Here is a 16,698-nt window from a genome sequence, read left to right as displayed (position 1 = left end):
TTCCCATTTTAAAAAACAGAAAATAAGTTTTAGAGGTATTATATAATTAAAAGGGTGAATGAAAATCAAATTTTAAAAATTTAATCTTTCATCATTTTTTAATATCATTTTAATGAAAATATCTTCATTATTTTTTTTAATAAAAACAATAATTGTTTTTAAATATATGATAAATATTTGAAATAATTAAAAATATTTATGTAAAAAATGAACATGAATAAATTCCTTTTAACCAATCACTAGTTCGAGTCCCCTCAAGACCACTGGAGGTTTATCGTCTGGAGGTTTATCCGATCGTTAACTTCAAGGCCCCGTGGAATTAGTCAAGGTGTGACCCGGACATCCACGATTATAAAAAAAAAAAAAAATTCCTTTTAACCAATTAATTCTAAAAAGGCTCCATCCCACTCCATTGGAATGTGTCTTTTCCCCAGCAGTCCCACTAGATAGGCGCCATTTCACTGGCATTATCATAGTAAGCATATCTTCAGCCTAAAATGCTTCTGCTCAATATTAAGAAACTCAGTTACCAACAGAAGTCCAATTGTATGTGGATGTCTAGCTTGACTCTGTTCCTCACAAAAAACAAGAACAGAAGGAAAAAAATTGTGAGAGAACATGATGTAACTATAGTTATCGCAAGCATCAATATTTTTCGAAATTGACAAAAAGCCTTTTTCAACTCCTTGGAGTCTGTACATTCACTTTTTTCCGACAAGATATTAGCTACTGGGTTGAACACTTCATCAGTCAATCACTAGAAGAAAGCATAACAAGTTCGAACAATCATATCTAATTGTTTTCCTCCATGGCTACATTAAAAAAGGAAGTCACTGAGCTGAGTAGAATTGTTTTTTTGGGCATGCCCCTGAAAATGTAGGGCTGTCTTCTGATCAGAAAAAAAAATTGTAGGCCCTGTCTTCTACATCTGTATTCAAACAATTCATCCCATACCTGTAGCATTGACAATCCAAGAACAAATCTTGTAATTTTTTTTTGATAAGTAAATCTTTTAATTTTCAGGGCTAAAAAATAAGAAAAAAGAGGCAATATCGATAATATTTACTAGACTCACCAAGTATGAAAAATCTTCTAGTTGTTTTCTTGCATGGCTCCACTAAAAAATGAAGTCACTGAGCTGAATAGAATTGTTTTTCTGGGCATGCCTCCTGAAAATGTAGGCACTGTCTTCTACATCTGCATTTAAACAATTCATCCTATGCCTGTAGCGTTGACAATCCAAGTCAGATCTTTAATTAATATATCAGAGCAAATTTTTTTCTTTTTAAAAAAAAAGACAATATCAATAATGTTACTAGACTTACCAAGCAAAATGCTCTTCACAGCAAATAGAACCCCAAATGATTGAAAGTCCATTTCCTTTCCTGCATTAAACAAACACAACAAAATGATTGACATCCTATGCAAGTAGGTTTGAAATTTAACCAAATTATAAGAAATTCCAACAGACTCATTCTGATTTTTTTGCTTTTCAAACTTAATTATGGGATTCACCCACTCAAAAGAATTTGGGAATTTTTTTTTATACATTTACATCAATCAACCCAAAGGTGGCACCAATTTATGAGCATGTATGGATATTTGAAGAGCCTCATAGAAACAACTATAAAACTCATTGTCATGCTCAAACAAATCTCAAATATCATATTGATTTTCCAGAATATTGTCACTGTTCATGCATCCATTACCACCACCACCAATCCACTCAAATATGTGCATCATCCCTTCACCTTCCCCCTCCCAAATCCAAAAAGGCATAATAAATAATTATTTAAAAATAAAAAATAAAAGCAGCTTCACTTCCAGGAAATATTAGCAAAACTCAGCTCAATATTTCTTGATTGAGAACAGAAGGCAACAATATAGGTGATAGAAATTACATACCAAGTTGCAGTATACATATCATAGAACTTGTCAAAGGCTTTGTCCAAACAGTAGTGGCAGACTAAAAGATCCTTCAAATCAGTCACCTCGCATGTTGATTTACAGCATTTCACCTTTTCAAGGAGATAACATTATTAAGTATACACTACAGTCAGAGAAACAACAAGCATATAATCACCTGATTAAGTTACATCCTGAAATTAGTGGAAAAAATTACAATCCACTCAAATGATTCAAACATTTTTTGTGTTATCTTCGTATGAACCAAATTGCACACAGTGAAGGTTTCTAATCAAGATCTGTTTTGCAGGACCACAGTGTTTATTTTTCACATTCTAGAATTAATAGCTTGCTAGGGGGTTTTACTTCTCTATTCTCATTTCTCACAATAGATAAAAGGGAAAAAAACAATAACACCATTGATACTGTGACCAGCTCAGATGTTTAGAAACTTTTTTCCTTGATAATTTACTTTAACTCATAGAAGGCAACATTAAAACACTAGAATGACATATTATAGTTCCATATTAAATAACCCAAAACCTGCCAACCAAGATTGAAATATACATTCAAACATATAGAAGTTGCTTTGTACATTCAAATTGCAAAAAGGAGGGAAGTGAATTCGCACCAGACGCTTGAGCTTATATGAGAAAATTTTCTGATGGGAAGGGTGTGCAATGATATGCTCTTTCAAATGACCTGCACTGGAAATTAAGGAATACACAGTTCATAAACAGCTCCCAAGTGTCAAAATTCAAAGAAGCATGAAGCTTGGCAAGAAATAATAATGTATTGATAATTTAAATTAGTGCAAAACCAACAACTAGTCATCGGAAAGCAAGACATTCCTCATGATGCCGTATGCCCTTTCTGAATATTTGCTGACACACTTCAATGATAGATTTTCCTTTGTAGCAAATTCAGCCTAAAGTGGCACCTTATCTTTGTGTTTCAGACAAACAAGAAAGAATTTAGAACTTGACCCTTTCTTACTTAGTAAATACCAGAGCATAATAACCTTTACACTCCCACTGATGGAATGTTCAGGTACACAAACTAAATGTGCATCTAATATTCCATCAGATTAATCCTTGTCACTGACTGTAACAGCACCCAAAGCACTCTGTCACTACAATGAGTTTAAAGTGTATGCTAAGCTTTTTAAATAACTTTTTGCACACAACAATTCAAGCTACTTCAAATGCAGATATCAAATAACCTAGAACTAAAAAGTTGATGAAAGAAATTTGGGAAAACCAAAAAATCATCTAATTCAAAACATTTTCAATACAGCAGCAGAATATTGGAGACATAATTTGGTGATTGGCAGGACGGTTGACCCCCCCCAGAGCTCTAGGAGCCTAGATAGGCCAAGAAGACAGAAGATCATTTGGAAAAGCAAGCAGCCACTATGGTGGAGGTGTTTGTTGGGGACTCCATCCTTCTTTGAAGTTCCTGGATTTGGAAGGATCTCTGACAGGCATCTATTGGGTGTCAGCAGTCTTCAGGATGTGCATGGGCGTGTTTAGATAACAGTTATCATTATTAGTTCACATTCCACTCAAAGGATACCTAATCCTTCATTTTGCTATACTTTTTCTTTTTAAAATAAACTACACTCTTTCTTTTAAAAAACCAGAAAAAATACAAGCATCTTAACAGTGACATGCAAGTGGTGTGTTTACTTATCACAAATGACAGTACTGCAATCAAGGCATGTGGCCAAAGTTGATGAGCTACAGCACAAATTGCACTTTGCCGTTGTCAAATTTTTGCCTATTTGATGGCACCTGCAAAACAGATTCAGAAGAGAACAGAATGGTGCTTAGTCCTTCAAATTGCATGTTATTCTATCCTTACCACATGAAAGGGTATACATTACTAAACCATTCTAGTTATTATGTAATTGACAGTCTTGCATTAAAATATCATGTCAATATGAAGAGTCTAAAGGAAAATTTTTTATCATAAATTTATGCATACAGACCAACTACTCCACCTAAACCTTGAGTTTCAATATTTCATAGCGATCAAATTAGAAGATCAAAGTTATGAGGAATTCAACATATTTTTCACCATTATTAGAAAATGTCTTCTTTAAATATGAAGGAAAAAAATTTAGATGAATCCAACATGCTTTTGAAGAATGTTATAATAATGTGTTCTATGAATAACATGGATATCCATATCAGAATGATGGTTCAAAATTACTCGCAATGTCAATTTCATATCATAAATGCTACATTGAGCATTAGAAACATCCCTGTATTTCAGGAGTTGTGGCCATCCTAATCCTTGACTATCCTGCTCAGCCTATCTATTTCCCCAACCGACACAATTAAATACTTTCCAACAGTAGGTCAAAAACTTATAACATTTTTATTCACCGTGTGTAAAAGCTTTCAGGATTAAATTTGAATATAGTTTAAATACAGCAAAACATTAATAATTAATGCACAAAGAGCAGGAATACAAATTAAATAATAAGGGAAGAAAAACACATGAATTCAAAGTTAGGAAACCTTTTGTACAGTCCAAGAAGATCTCTGGATATGAAAGTGGATTTGTTTTGCCCCATAGGTACCTAGACAAATGACAAGGAACCTTAAGCTGCTTAACTGAAGTAGGATTACCATACATGTGATGAACGAACCAACAGGTGCAGGCTTTAAATTAATGTAGAAAGAGAAGCAAAACCTTGTTACATGTTTGACTTAAACAGGGCGATTGAGAATTAGAAGTCATCACCAAACAATCATCAGCAAGGTGCCCAGGTCTCTGGCATTTCCAACTACATTGGCAAGTTGAGAATTACAATAAGTAAAAGTATATTAAAAAAGAGCAAGATGAGGGTATTTATCTCTGTTGCTAAATAGACAATTTGAAAGTGCTCCTTTGTTAGTGACTCATGGATAGCATTTATGTTGAACTCAAGACTAGAAAGAGTTAAATAACAGAAATCATCACAGATAGCAACGATGTTTCTTTTTTCATCCAGATGAAGGACTGATCACAGAAATGTATTTCAACAAAATATACCATTCATAAGTGCATAAACTAGATCTCTTTTTAGACCAGCGATGATGAACATAATCCCAAGTATCCTCCCCAAGCTCGGGAACTGGTAATGCACATTTGAGTCCAGATGAGGAGACAGTTGGACAACCTTCATTGCTTAAAGACTCCTGGAAACATTACAATAAGAAGAATTCAGAGTTTAGCAAGAATTACAAAATGTAAATGTGCTTAAACATTAAACCATAGTAAGCAAAAAATACCTCAGAAAGCCTGAGATTTTTTAAAAGCTCAGCTTTGCAATCCATACTGCAGACATCATCATCAGTCTATCAAAACAGACACACATCATTCAAAAGGTGTCACTAGGTGCAGAAAAACGTAAAAACTTGTCTAGAAAATAAAATTAAAATTGACAAAGAAGAAAAAGATAGTCATATGTCCCACCTCATTACAAATATATTCTCCATACAAGCCACAAACCACACAAACAGGTTCCCCAGGAAGAGGAAAACGTTGCTCTCTTCTGCTCTTAACTTGTTCAACTTCATTTATATGACCTAGAAGAAGAAAATCAAGCCAATCATGTAAGCAAGGACATTTCCTTAATGCTTGGCCACATATCTGCCTTTAGGAGATGAAAGGAGATATCACAAACTTACTACTTAAATCACAAAATTGTTTTCTATTCTATGGGTTCGAGGAGTGGTCCTCAAGACAGAAATCTCAGGCTCAATCCACAAAACCATCTCATTTCAGCATGTTAAAGTTGATATAGGCATTGGAACTATGTTGGATTTCACAAACCAATCAAAGAATCTGATGGTTCAGGTTGACTCACTGAATCCATTGAGATCATAGAGCTAGTAATTCCATTTCATTTACATGCACACAAAATTGTAGTCATCCAAGAACTAGTAACCAAATCTTACTGCACTTCATTAATATTCGTGTAGACCGCTCGAGCATTATTTTCAACCTGTTCCTATATTTGACACTTGCCCAAACTTAAAAAGAATTTTCTCAATGTGTACTATGCCTGGCAAAATTGGATCCCACATACATTGTCTTATCCCATCACATGCACTATGTATCCCACTTTCTTCCTCTTCTTCTTCTTCTTCTTCTTTCTTCTTCTTCTTTTTGGCTCCTCCCTTTAAACCAAAATAAAAAATAAAAAATAAAAAATATAAAAACAAACCCTATGTGCACCAAAGTGCTCCTTGCTACCAACAAAAAAAAAGGCGAAAGAAGCTGAAATTTCAGCAAAAAAATCAGGTGTCAATTGGAATGGAAAGAAAAAGGGGTGGGAAAAGAAGGTCTGGCAGAAAATTGGCAATTTTTCTGAAAAAGTCGGCAAAATGTAGTCGAAAAATTGAAATGAATGGATGATTTGTGCCATGCCATTTTATCGGGCAATAAATGGATCATTAAAAGGAAAAATTGGCCACATGCTCCAACAACTCTCTCCCTTAATCCAACGGCCAAAAATCATCCTGATGCAGATCCAAGGGCTATAAACAATTCCCAACGTTCAAATCACCATCCAACGATCAGATTTGAATCCAGATACAATCCAACAGTTAGAATGTTTTCCAAAGCTTATTTAGCCTTCTAACCACTATTTTGATCCAAATATTTTCCTGTAAATGCCTCATTTTCATCCCATTCAATCCACAATTCATTGGAAAACTTCCCTGATCTAATATTGCTTTTTTTTTTTTTCACAAAAATTTCTCTCAAGATACTTATACATGACATGTTTGGAATTATATCAATATTATGCAAACTCCATGTCACGGTACCAATATTATCTCCATTAAGATAGCCTTGCATCATTCTCAAGTGTTATAGAACCATATCAGTCTTCATTGTGATATTGAATGAAATCATTATGATATAATTTATAAAAAAAAATATTGATATTTAATGAAATCAAATATTTACTTCATATTAGTATTAAGCAAACACTTTAAAAATTCATATTCCTTATCAGCACATATTATATTATTGTCAAATGTCACCAATTATATCATACATGTATTACCTATAAAAAAAAAAACCAATTATATTATACATGTATTGTTTTTTTAATAAAATAACTTCAATACGTATATTATTGTTTATTTTACCATTTTTAGGAGTTTTCCCCAACATTTCTATGAGTTTTTTTATCATCCCACTGATATTTTTTTCCCAAATTTCTATCCGATATTTCCTAAAATTTCCGTAAAGTCCAACTACCAATATGTTGTCAATTTTAAATATTTTGATCCTTTCTTGCCACTAATGATATCACAAATCATATTATTATCTATCTGTAAATACTTGGACCACCCAAATGGGCTTCTTCATTTCAGTACACATAGGGAAACTAGTAGCTTCAACCATAAATTCCTTTTTTAAGTTTTGTTGCTAAAGTTCTGCTACTTTTACATTCTAATACCTTAAACTAATTTTTTTAACATGGTTCTCAATAGCTCAATGTTCAGTTTTGTTTGTAATTTAAGGGAATAACCAAGTTTTAACTTCAAATTCAGTAAAAACATCCAAAGGAGAAATGACAGCAAAGTGGAATAATTAGGACGACTAAGAAACTAAGTGGAGTTTTATCTACATCATATCAGCCCCTTTATAGATCGAGTCTCGTGTTAGTTATATACATTCCAATAAAAATTTCTAAAGATCACCATATGTAACAGAACTATCCAACTAGTTATGTTAGTGGACATTCCGGAGTTGAGAAAAGTTCCAAGTTTTCATTGATAATAAGAAAGAGTTCAATATTATCAAAAAGAGATGAAAAATTCATACTTTTTTTGATAGGCAAACACAAATTAATACTTATATTTGGAACTGAATGACAATAGAAGTATATATGGCATTTAAGTAAAAAACATAATAACTTTTACAGTATCAACAGGCCCAGAAGCATCATCAAAATACAAGTATATAGTGACTGACAATTTTCACATTGCAATATCATAATGAATTCCACAAATCAAAAAAAGAATAAGGTGTATGAGTCTGTGTGTGTGTTTTAATTGTAGATGTGATCCAGATTCTGGATGTTACTCAAAAATTTTATAAACAAAGAGATATAAGAGGAAGGCAGTTGATGAAACCGAAAGTCAATAGATAGGATCTGAAAACAAACCAGGATTTGGAGGATCTTGCTCTGCTCCAGATTCTGAAGAAGTGCTTTTATCACCTGAGTTGTTATGAACATAATTTTAGTTTTAGGCAAAAATCCACTGCCAAAGAAACAAATTTTAGATTTTTTTTGTTTTTTTCACTAAATCGTGCAAGCTATGCATAGCTATATTAGCAATCATGAACATATTATGATGCTGGGACAAAAAAAGATATCCCCAGGTTTCTTTGATAGCATGGGACCTTCAAGCAATAGATTAGATCCAACATGTCACATGGTTAAACAAATTATAATCATCAAAACTGAGAAACACTTAAATACACAAATCAAAACAAAAACAAAAATAAGAAGGATAAGAATATTTAAATTTAACTAAACATCATAGTATGTTGTTGGTTCTATACCAGTCACAATACTCATTAACCCCATATTTGAACTAAAACAATCTCCAAAGCAATTTTGTATCCAAAGTATCACTACCAGATCCATAGGCAACCAAAAAAAAAAAATTCTAAGGAATGTAAAACATGAATTACAAAATCATTTTTATCTCTTTCCTCCACTTTCTCAACAATGAAAAAATATACATTTTTTTTTCATGAAACAAATATACTTAGAATTGAAAAAAGAGTTTTATTTGCGGTTTTGTGTTTTTCAATAATTAAATAAAAACGACCCACTTTTTCATCAATAAAACAATACAAAAGATGAAAATTTAAAAATTAATAAATAGAAATCAATTTTCTCTTCCTTCCCCCCCCTCAAATTTCATAGCAACCAAACAGAAAATTTCCGCTTTCCTATTAACCAAAGTAACATAAATATAAAATTTAATAAAAATGAAAATTTTTGTTTTTTATTCATACTTTTATTGATAGCATTCACTACTGTTCTCTATGTCCTATTTAGAGAGGGATGAGAATAAGTGGGGGGGGGGGGGGGGGGGGTGGGGAGGAATGAAACTCGTGGAGGTAGCATGGAATGCAAATGAAAATTTTATTCCCACTCTAGGCATTACATGCATTCAAACGCTTGTCTGAGACATTATTCAAAAGACTCCAAAAGAGATGTGCTTTTTGATTACTGACAAAGTGCCATACTGCTGTACCAGAAGAACATATTATTGATAACAACTGGGGCTTGTCTGATCCAATTTCTTGCCTCTACTTTTTATCAAACATCAACAGCTTATCAAATTTTAATAAAATATCAATACCAGGCCATTTCATTAACAAAAACAAAATCACATCATGAAGTTAACATAGAACTTACTTTCATACTCCACTAAATGTAAACCTGAATTAGAAGTCCCCTGCCACAAAAAAGGAACCAATAACCCATGATCAAAACATATTAAATTTCACAGAAAGTAAATAAAAAAATGCATAATTACCAAAATATCTGGAGTTAATTCCTGATAAACCTGACCCGAACTAACTTCCTTCCTGTTGATGCAAAAATCAAATGAGGATTATACAAGCTAAGGGTATCATTGATTAGCATTCTGTACATGCATTCACTGATATTTGAAAAGCTATATCAGTACTCAAAATTGCAAAGTTAGTCTGCAAACATTAACTAGCTCATAGTTTGTTTTAACATTTTGGAATTACTTTTTCATACTCTAAAGAGCTCAAATAATTGTGGTTCAGAAAAGAAGTTGCAAATACTACCTGATAATACCTAAATTATTGTTTGGTTAGGAATTTTTAAGTAGTGGGTTTCAAATCTTAGAATGCTTTGTTCCAGCATTCAAAAGCAATATAATCACCACGGTTATGCAAACCAAATAGTGCGTAAACTTGCATTCAAACATTAATTAAGATTTAAAAGTATTTAAAATTAAAAATTGCCTTCTTTTTTTGATGAAATCCTGGTGAGACATAGGTCCATCGGTCTCTTTGAGTTCAGGGTTCTGACATGGCGGTGATCTCCGGTCCGGTCGGCGTTTCCGGTTGACCTTTTTCTCGTTAGCGGGGGGTGATTCATCGGTCGGAGAAGCGCTTCCGGTGGCAATGTTGTACGCTGAAAATTGGGAGGTATAAAATGAAGAAACAAAATCTTACGAAAACAAAAATCGACTGAGAATTGAGAGGTTGGATCGAAACCTTTGAGATTTTGAAGAACAGAGGAGAGACTGAAGTCTCTGTTATAGGAAAATGAGGGATTCTTGTAGAAATTCGTTCTCGTTCCCATCTCTGTGTGTGCCCCTCTCTCTCTCTCTCTGTTCCTAGGTAAATCAGAGATGGCGCGTTTTGGAGGAGGTGAGACGGTGCGTTTTATTGGGAAATTTGAAGATGTACTCTAAAATCTAAATGTGATTCCTATTAAATTTCATTTTTCAGTTGATAATATATATAGGAATTATAATACATTAAAAAAGGTCATCCGGTGTATAATATGGATATCATTTATGACTTTATTAATTGCAATTCGATGATTTATATGTTTCATCACATGATTGTTAGTTTTGAGAACATAATTTTTTTTAAAGTTTTTAGAGTTGGACCAATCATTGAATCGAAAAAATTACTAATTTATGGTTCATTGGTCGAACCAATGTTAGAATCGCAGTCGAATCAGTGACATCAAAAATATATAATTTATATTTTATTAAAATTAAAAATAATTATAAAAATTTTAAAATATATATAAATAAATTTAAAATCAATAATATTTATTTTTTTATCTATGCATAAGTAGAAATGTATTAATATTTTAAATTTTATTAAATGAAATATGTATAATATTTAAACGTGAATATATTAAAAATGAAAGAAAAATTAATTATTTAATTATAATTAATTTTATAATTTCAGGATCCAAATGACATTGGGATGAATGAATGAATGCATGTGAGATCTTAGAGAAATGCAGGAATTGCTTAAGGAGAAACGAAATTGGGAGACAAAGGCCTGCAAATTGTTCCTTAGTGAATTAGATCATATTATGAGGGAGTCCGTTTGTCGATGAAGCTTCTCTGTCTGTTGACGAAGCTTTCCCCTCTGACAGTTGGAGAGATATTGAGTCATCAATGTAGAAACGAGCACAAAACTCCTGTTCAAAAAGCTTGTCTATTGGGCTATCTGTCTTGGAACAATTAGACTTGGATGTTTTAGACTCACCATGCTGGGACTTACTGTTTGTGGATGCGACCCCTCTCTTGTCCATGATTTCAGACGGAACAAGGGTTGAATGAACACCTGCGCGACAAAAGCACAAGTCAGACCTAAACGAATGATCAACTCAAGTTGGCCCTCAAAAAGCGACACATTGCTTCCTTAAACGTTCTCATCTTAACCGGCTTACAATGAGAAACTTGTTGGGCACGTTATGTACAAATGCCTAACAACCCACAAAGACAAAGCCCTCATTAGGGCTAAAAACTGTTAAACAATAGGACTCAAAGCGACAGTAGAAACACCTAATGCAGAACAAACAACAAACAAACAAAGAACATCCAAAGGCTAAATGACCTAGAGAATGCATGCATATTCAAACTATAGCCAATAAAGAGGAAATTGTAGAAAGCCATAACATGGTGGTCGGAAGCTGAAAGCGTACCTAACAAGGAAAACTGTAATCGCTGATAGAGCAGATCGCCAAAAGAAATCGCTGCTAACGATGACAATCAAGAGCCAAAAGTGTTGTCAGCAATCCAAGTAATAAGAAAACATAGGGAGAATAGTGATGGAACAAGAGGCACAAAGAAGAAATGAATCCAATTCCAAAAAGCAACCAACCTATATGGTATGGGTGCGAAGATTAAGGCGTTCAAGGGGGCACCCTGCCTGACACATCACCTTGATCGATGTGACCCCTTGAAGTGCGAGCAATCGACATGTATCTCCTGACACCAAAAGTTTCAAATTCTCAACTCTTCCACATGTTTGTTTACTTCCTATCTGGGCACAACTGCAAGACTTAAGGGGCATTGTGGACCCCTCATTGCCGTTTCAAACCCCACCTCCGCTTGTGTCCATGACTCCATGACTTAGTCGTCTAGGTGATGAGCATAAGGCCGAGTTGGGAGCTTAAGGTCGAGTGAATAGTTTGGGGCCAGGATAGTAGATAGACTATTCTAAACGATTGGCATTAAGAATGATGCTTGAGTTACCTCAAAACATTAATTGTGTGCTAAACAATGGCCTTGATTAATGCAGTTGCTACAAAGATAAAATGTCAGTATTTTAAGGCTTGTTTAGGCAGAACAACCATTATAGGCCAACAATCATTACCACAGTAATGCATAATCAAGTGTAATTAAAGCCCTTAAGAACGCCTAGACATTACGCATAAGCAAGAATAAATGGCCACCCATGTCCATCAGAAATGTATGTTGCTTTATTTCCAAAAATCACATTTTCTTGCTCAAGTCAACTCTCTGACTTAATCTTTGGAGGGGCGTGTCCAGAATCCCATCCAAACATTCCTTTGCTTAAGACTTGGTTCGTGGTTAAATATTTAAATTGAGCCACAACGTTTAAATTTTTGAATCGAATTGAAACCAAGTTTTTAAATGATGATTTGAAAGTGAAATAATTGATATATATATATATTTTTTTGGCGAGGAAGCCAATTTAACTGCAAACTCAAGAGAGTTCCAAACCGGACTTAATGACAGGCAATCATGATACCTCCGTGGGTAGAATTTCAATAAAAATATACATATGCTAAAATAACATCCCAATTCCTACGCCATCAAATGCATCCAACATCTGCAGTCTTACCAAAAATTTCTCAATCGCTAGGAAAATGATAACGAGTAACTACAAGTTTACGCCATTTTCAACCACTTTTCTACATCAGAGGGCTGGGGGTGCTGATATTCCACGGCTGAATGCCTCCGTCCCCATCATCTTAATTGATAGGTTCACAACAGATTAACAACCAGCTACATCGCTACATACTGTTCGACTGTATGACCACGAGATAATCACTATATGATGCGCCCAAACCATCATCTAGACCAGAACATTAATGGCCCCCTACAATTTAACTTTCAAATAACTCTATGCCGTCTCTGGTATGTTGCACCAGGGAAGAATAAGATAACCCTGAATTCGGTAGCAGAGCAGAGAGCAATCGCCAGATACAGAAGTGAAGGAAAGAAGAAGATGGTTTGGCAAGGATGCAGTATTCATGGGAGCGTGAACGATTCGAACTTCAATGAGCCGATGCCATGGATCGGCATCTATGTTGCAGCAGCGTCTCTGGTGTGCTCCCTCGCAATGGGTGCAGATGCTTTCTTGGCCTTCCGCCACACAAAATTCTGGTTTCCCTGCAAAGTTTTTTCTCTTAATGTCACTTCCTTGACCATAATAGCCGTGGCGACCAATCTGTCTGTGGATCTGAATACTTCCATGCCTCGCTGCCAGGATCAGCTCTCCAAACTGAGCAGCACCGTGTTGATGTGCACGGTAATGGGTAATTTTATGCCTTCAATAGGGACCACGGAGAACAAAGAAGTATTTTCAAATGTCATTGCTCTGGACATTCTGATGATAACCCTGATGGTGAACGTCTGCATCAAAATGGGAACCGGAGTGATTTATGTTTTCTGGAAAGAACATGCTGTCCTGATGTTCATCATGCTTGTTTTGTTACTGATCTTGAGTTTCTCTGCTTTAACTGTTCCAACTACAAAGCATTATTTTGAATTCAAGTACTGCAAAACGTATGAAATAACTGTGAGAGAAAGCTCCAACGAAGCGGGCATACCTGTGTTTAAGAAACTCAGAGAAGACCTAATGAAATATTGGACCATGGCTTATACCTGCTGCCCCCAGTTTGTGAAAGGGCGCTCCGTGACATGCACTGCTGCTGGGGCACTCTGTCTCTTCAGTGCTGCAATTTTAGTGGAAGCATGGCTATTTGTATCTTGAGGGAGAGGAAGATTTGGTTGACCTGATGACAAAGAGCAATTGTAATCCTATTGATTGTTGGCTTCATATGGTAAGAAATACTCAACCAAAATATCTCATGCAACTGCTGGAGAAACATATGTCCTCACAAGGATTCAAGGGAGTAGAAACATTTGATAGTGACAAAGTTCCCTCCCTTGATTATAAAGAAGTTCCCAATTGTTGGGCTCTTCCTGTGGTGACACTAACCACCATTGCAGTTGCGCTCCCTCACATTGAGAAGTGTTCGATCAAACGTTTGATGCGGAGTGTAAATGAAGGGCTCAGTTATGTCAGGCTCATAGTCCAGAACCTTGATGACAAAGAACTGATCAACATCAGGAAGGCAGCATACACAGTATGGCTAGGAGTTGATCTCTATCACAAGTGACTAGGTGTGGATATCCGTAAAATGGCTCTTCAGGCAAAAGGCCCCAAAGAAGTAGTTGAAGAACTTGCTGATATTGCAAAGAACAGGCTAATGGAATATAACCAAAAAACTATGGCGGGAGGTTTGAAGGAGACCCCTTCCAAGTTGCCCATAAAGGTACTGGCTGCAAATTCCATGTACAGAATAGCTCAAACCATTCTGCTGGATGACAAAGTGGATAAATGAGCAGATGATTGTGAAATTATTTGAAGAGTTATCAGTTGTGGTCTCTGATATACTGGTCGGCTGTCTTACCAACATACCGCACGCTATAAGCATGGAGTGCATTTCCAGCATAATCGAAGAGAGGAAAGATAGGGTGCTCCGTGCCATTTTTATGCTGGGATTAACTGAAAAGATTCTGGAACTTCTGGACCAGAAGGCACTTCCCAGTTTGGATACCAATAAAATGATTTGTGTTGATGACTGGCATTTGTTAAGCAAGCAGAATCAGTTGCATTTTGCTCCATCATCAGATTGTAAAACGGAGGCTTTGAATTCAGATGATTTGTGTCTGTCCATTGACTAGAAATTAGAAGCCTCAAGTTGGCAATCAGGGGTAAGCAGTACTTAACATATTGGTGTAGAATAGAAATTATTGTGATGTTTCAGCTCTGATACCTGTAGGACATATGTAAAATACATGTAGGATGTTTATGTGAAATGGAAGTAAATCCAAAAGAGATGTCAAGAAGATAGGCAATGTTGAGAGATTCTAGAAATTATATGCTGTCTCATGTAAACTGAGATCAACTCAAGCAGACTGAGACCAACTCATGCTAATTCGAAATCTGTTGGAATTCAATTACTTGGACAAACTTGTGGAAAGTAAAACTGGATTTTATAATTTGCCAGAGAAGCTTCTTGCCCAGTTGGCAACAACTAGGTGACAATTCACCTAGGATTTAGATAATGAAGAGAGCTAAGAATCCTTAGTCAGCCTCACGCCAAGTACAGAGCATTTATTGAAATTCCTTTAATTTGTAGGGGAAAGTTCTAAAGAGAGAAATCCAGGAGGAAAAAGGAAACAAGAAAATTGTTGAGTTGCTCCAGAGCCAGCTGTTGGGTTCAAGCTCAACCACCTTTCTTGTATTCCTCTCTACTCTCTACTGTTGCAGCATGTCTGGATATCCTAGAAAATAGAATTCACTTAGTTTTCCTGTTAAGAAATTTGGAGGTAAAAGTCTATTCCCCTACAGCAGACAAATAAGGGAGTTCTAGATCAAATTGGCCTTTGACTTAAATAAGGGAGTTCTGGATCAAATTGGCCTTTGACTTAACAAGACATGTTTATTAGTCATGTTTTCAAATTATTATTCAAATGAACTTTTTCCAAATTATTATTTTTTGAATTATTTAGAAATCGTATCTTCAAAACGATGTTTCTAAAATTCTATTGAAAATAAAGAATGAGAGACAAATAAATGAATAAAGGACTATTTTAAACAAAAATTTCAAAAACACATTTAAAAGAAATGATATTGTTTAACTGAAAAACCATTTTAAACAAAAACTCCTCTTGACTCAGAAAAGCAATCAATGGAGAGCATCCCTAGTCTTAGGTAAGTCCTAAAACTAGTCTTCGACATGAACATAGACATATATCAAGAGATAAAAGGGAGAAAATCATACTTGTTCCCAATATGATATACAAAAAATGAATTAATTTAATGGATCAATGGAAATCTCTCATCTTTCGTTTCCAACATAATAGATATTATGTACTTTGAATCTAAAGGACTAACAAGTTTAAAATACATCTATATGATTAAGAGAATCTCATTGTATAACATTATGAACTTTTAATCCTATTTGAATGAGATATCACAATCACTCTTCTATGTAAATGCAATGTCCTTATTGTATCGTACAAAATTATGAGATTAAAGAGACATACATTCATAATAAACTCGAGATCAATTTTAATACAATATATAACAATCTCCTATTTTTCAAATGATATTCTAAAAATAGTTTTCTTTTTCTTAAACTTATGGTTCCTTAAACATTAAAAAATTAAAATTTCAAAACTTATTACTTACTAGTTAAAATATTTTTATCTTCCTTTTAGCGTGACATTGCTCACTTTGAAGTTATGGAGATAAATTTGATTTTAAATGAGTTTTTATTTTTATTTTTATTTTCCAAATGAGGATACCAAAACATACTTTTTCCCTTATAAAAAAAAAAAATAAAAATTCAATGTGATATTTTTTCGAACTTAAGAAATCTGTAACATGTCATCACTACATGAGAAAAAATATGAGACTTTTTTATTCTTCAATGCA

General features: G+C 34.5%; 1 protein-coding gene and 1 pseudogene across 1 annotated transcript; one reads left to right on the top strand and one right to left on the bottom strand.

Annotated features, from left to right (window-relative positions):
• Window positions 1-633: 633 nt before the first annotated feature.
• LOC100255681 (uncharacterized) lies at window positions 634-10,483 on the bottom strand. The gene is made up of 16 exons (XM_010664128.3): window positions 10,186-10,483; window positions 9,931-10,102; window positions 9,471-9,522; window positions 9,350-9,389; window positions 8,081-8,134; window positions 5,371-5,483; window positions 5,187-5,252; window positions 4,948-5,093; window positions 4,606-4,699; window positions 4,431-4,492; window positions 3,594-3,698; window positions 2,537-2,612; window positions 1,906-2,018; window positions 1,326-1,385; window positions 1,076-1,223; window positions 634-954 (listed from the first exon to the last, which is right to left on the bottom strand). The coding sequence occupies exons 1-15, from the start codon at window positions 10,271-10,273 to the stop codon at window positions 1,118-1,120; spliced, it is 1,347 nt and encodes a 448-aa protein (XP_010662430.1). The 5' UTR covers window positions 10,274-10,483; the 3' UTR covers window positions 634-954; window positions 1,076-1,117.
• A 2,741-nt stretch (window positions 10,484-13,224) lies between these two features.
• LOC104882157 (uncharacterized) lies at window positions 13,225-14,939 on the top strand (annotated as a pseudogene).
• The last annotated feature ends 1,759 nt before the right edge of the window (window positions 14,940-16,698 follow it).

This window comes from Vitis vinifera, chromosome 2 (genome assembly GCF_030704535.1).
Source record: "Vitis vinifera cultivar Pinot Noir 40024 chromosome 2, ASM3070453v1".
NCBI classification, from domain to species: Eukaryota; Viridiplantae; Streptophyta; class Magnoliopsida; order Vitales; family Vitaceae; genus Vitis; species Vitis vinifera.
This window is presented reverse-complemented; position numbering and strand designations above follow the sequence as displayed.

Bases quoted from the DNA above. Each gene is read 5' to 3' on its own strand.
- LOC100255681 (XM_010664128.3), bottom strand. From the start codon at position 10,273: ATGGGAACGAGAACGAATTTCTACAAGAATCCCTCATTTTCCTATAAC. The intron at 5,094-5,186 runs GTATTTTTTGCT...TAATGTTTCCAG, and splicing joins AAAATCTCAGGCTTTCTGAG to GAGTCTTTAAGCAATGAAGG. The intron at 4,700-4,947 runs GTATATTTTGTT...TTGCCAATGTAG, and splicing joins AGTTTATGCACTTATGAATG to TTGGAAATGCCAGAGACCTG.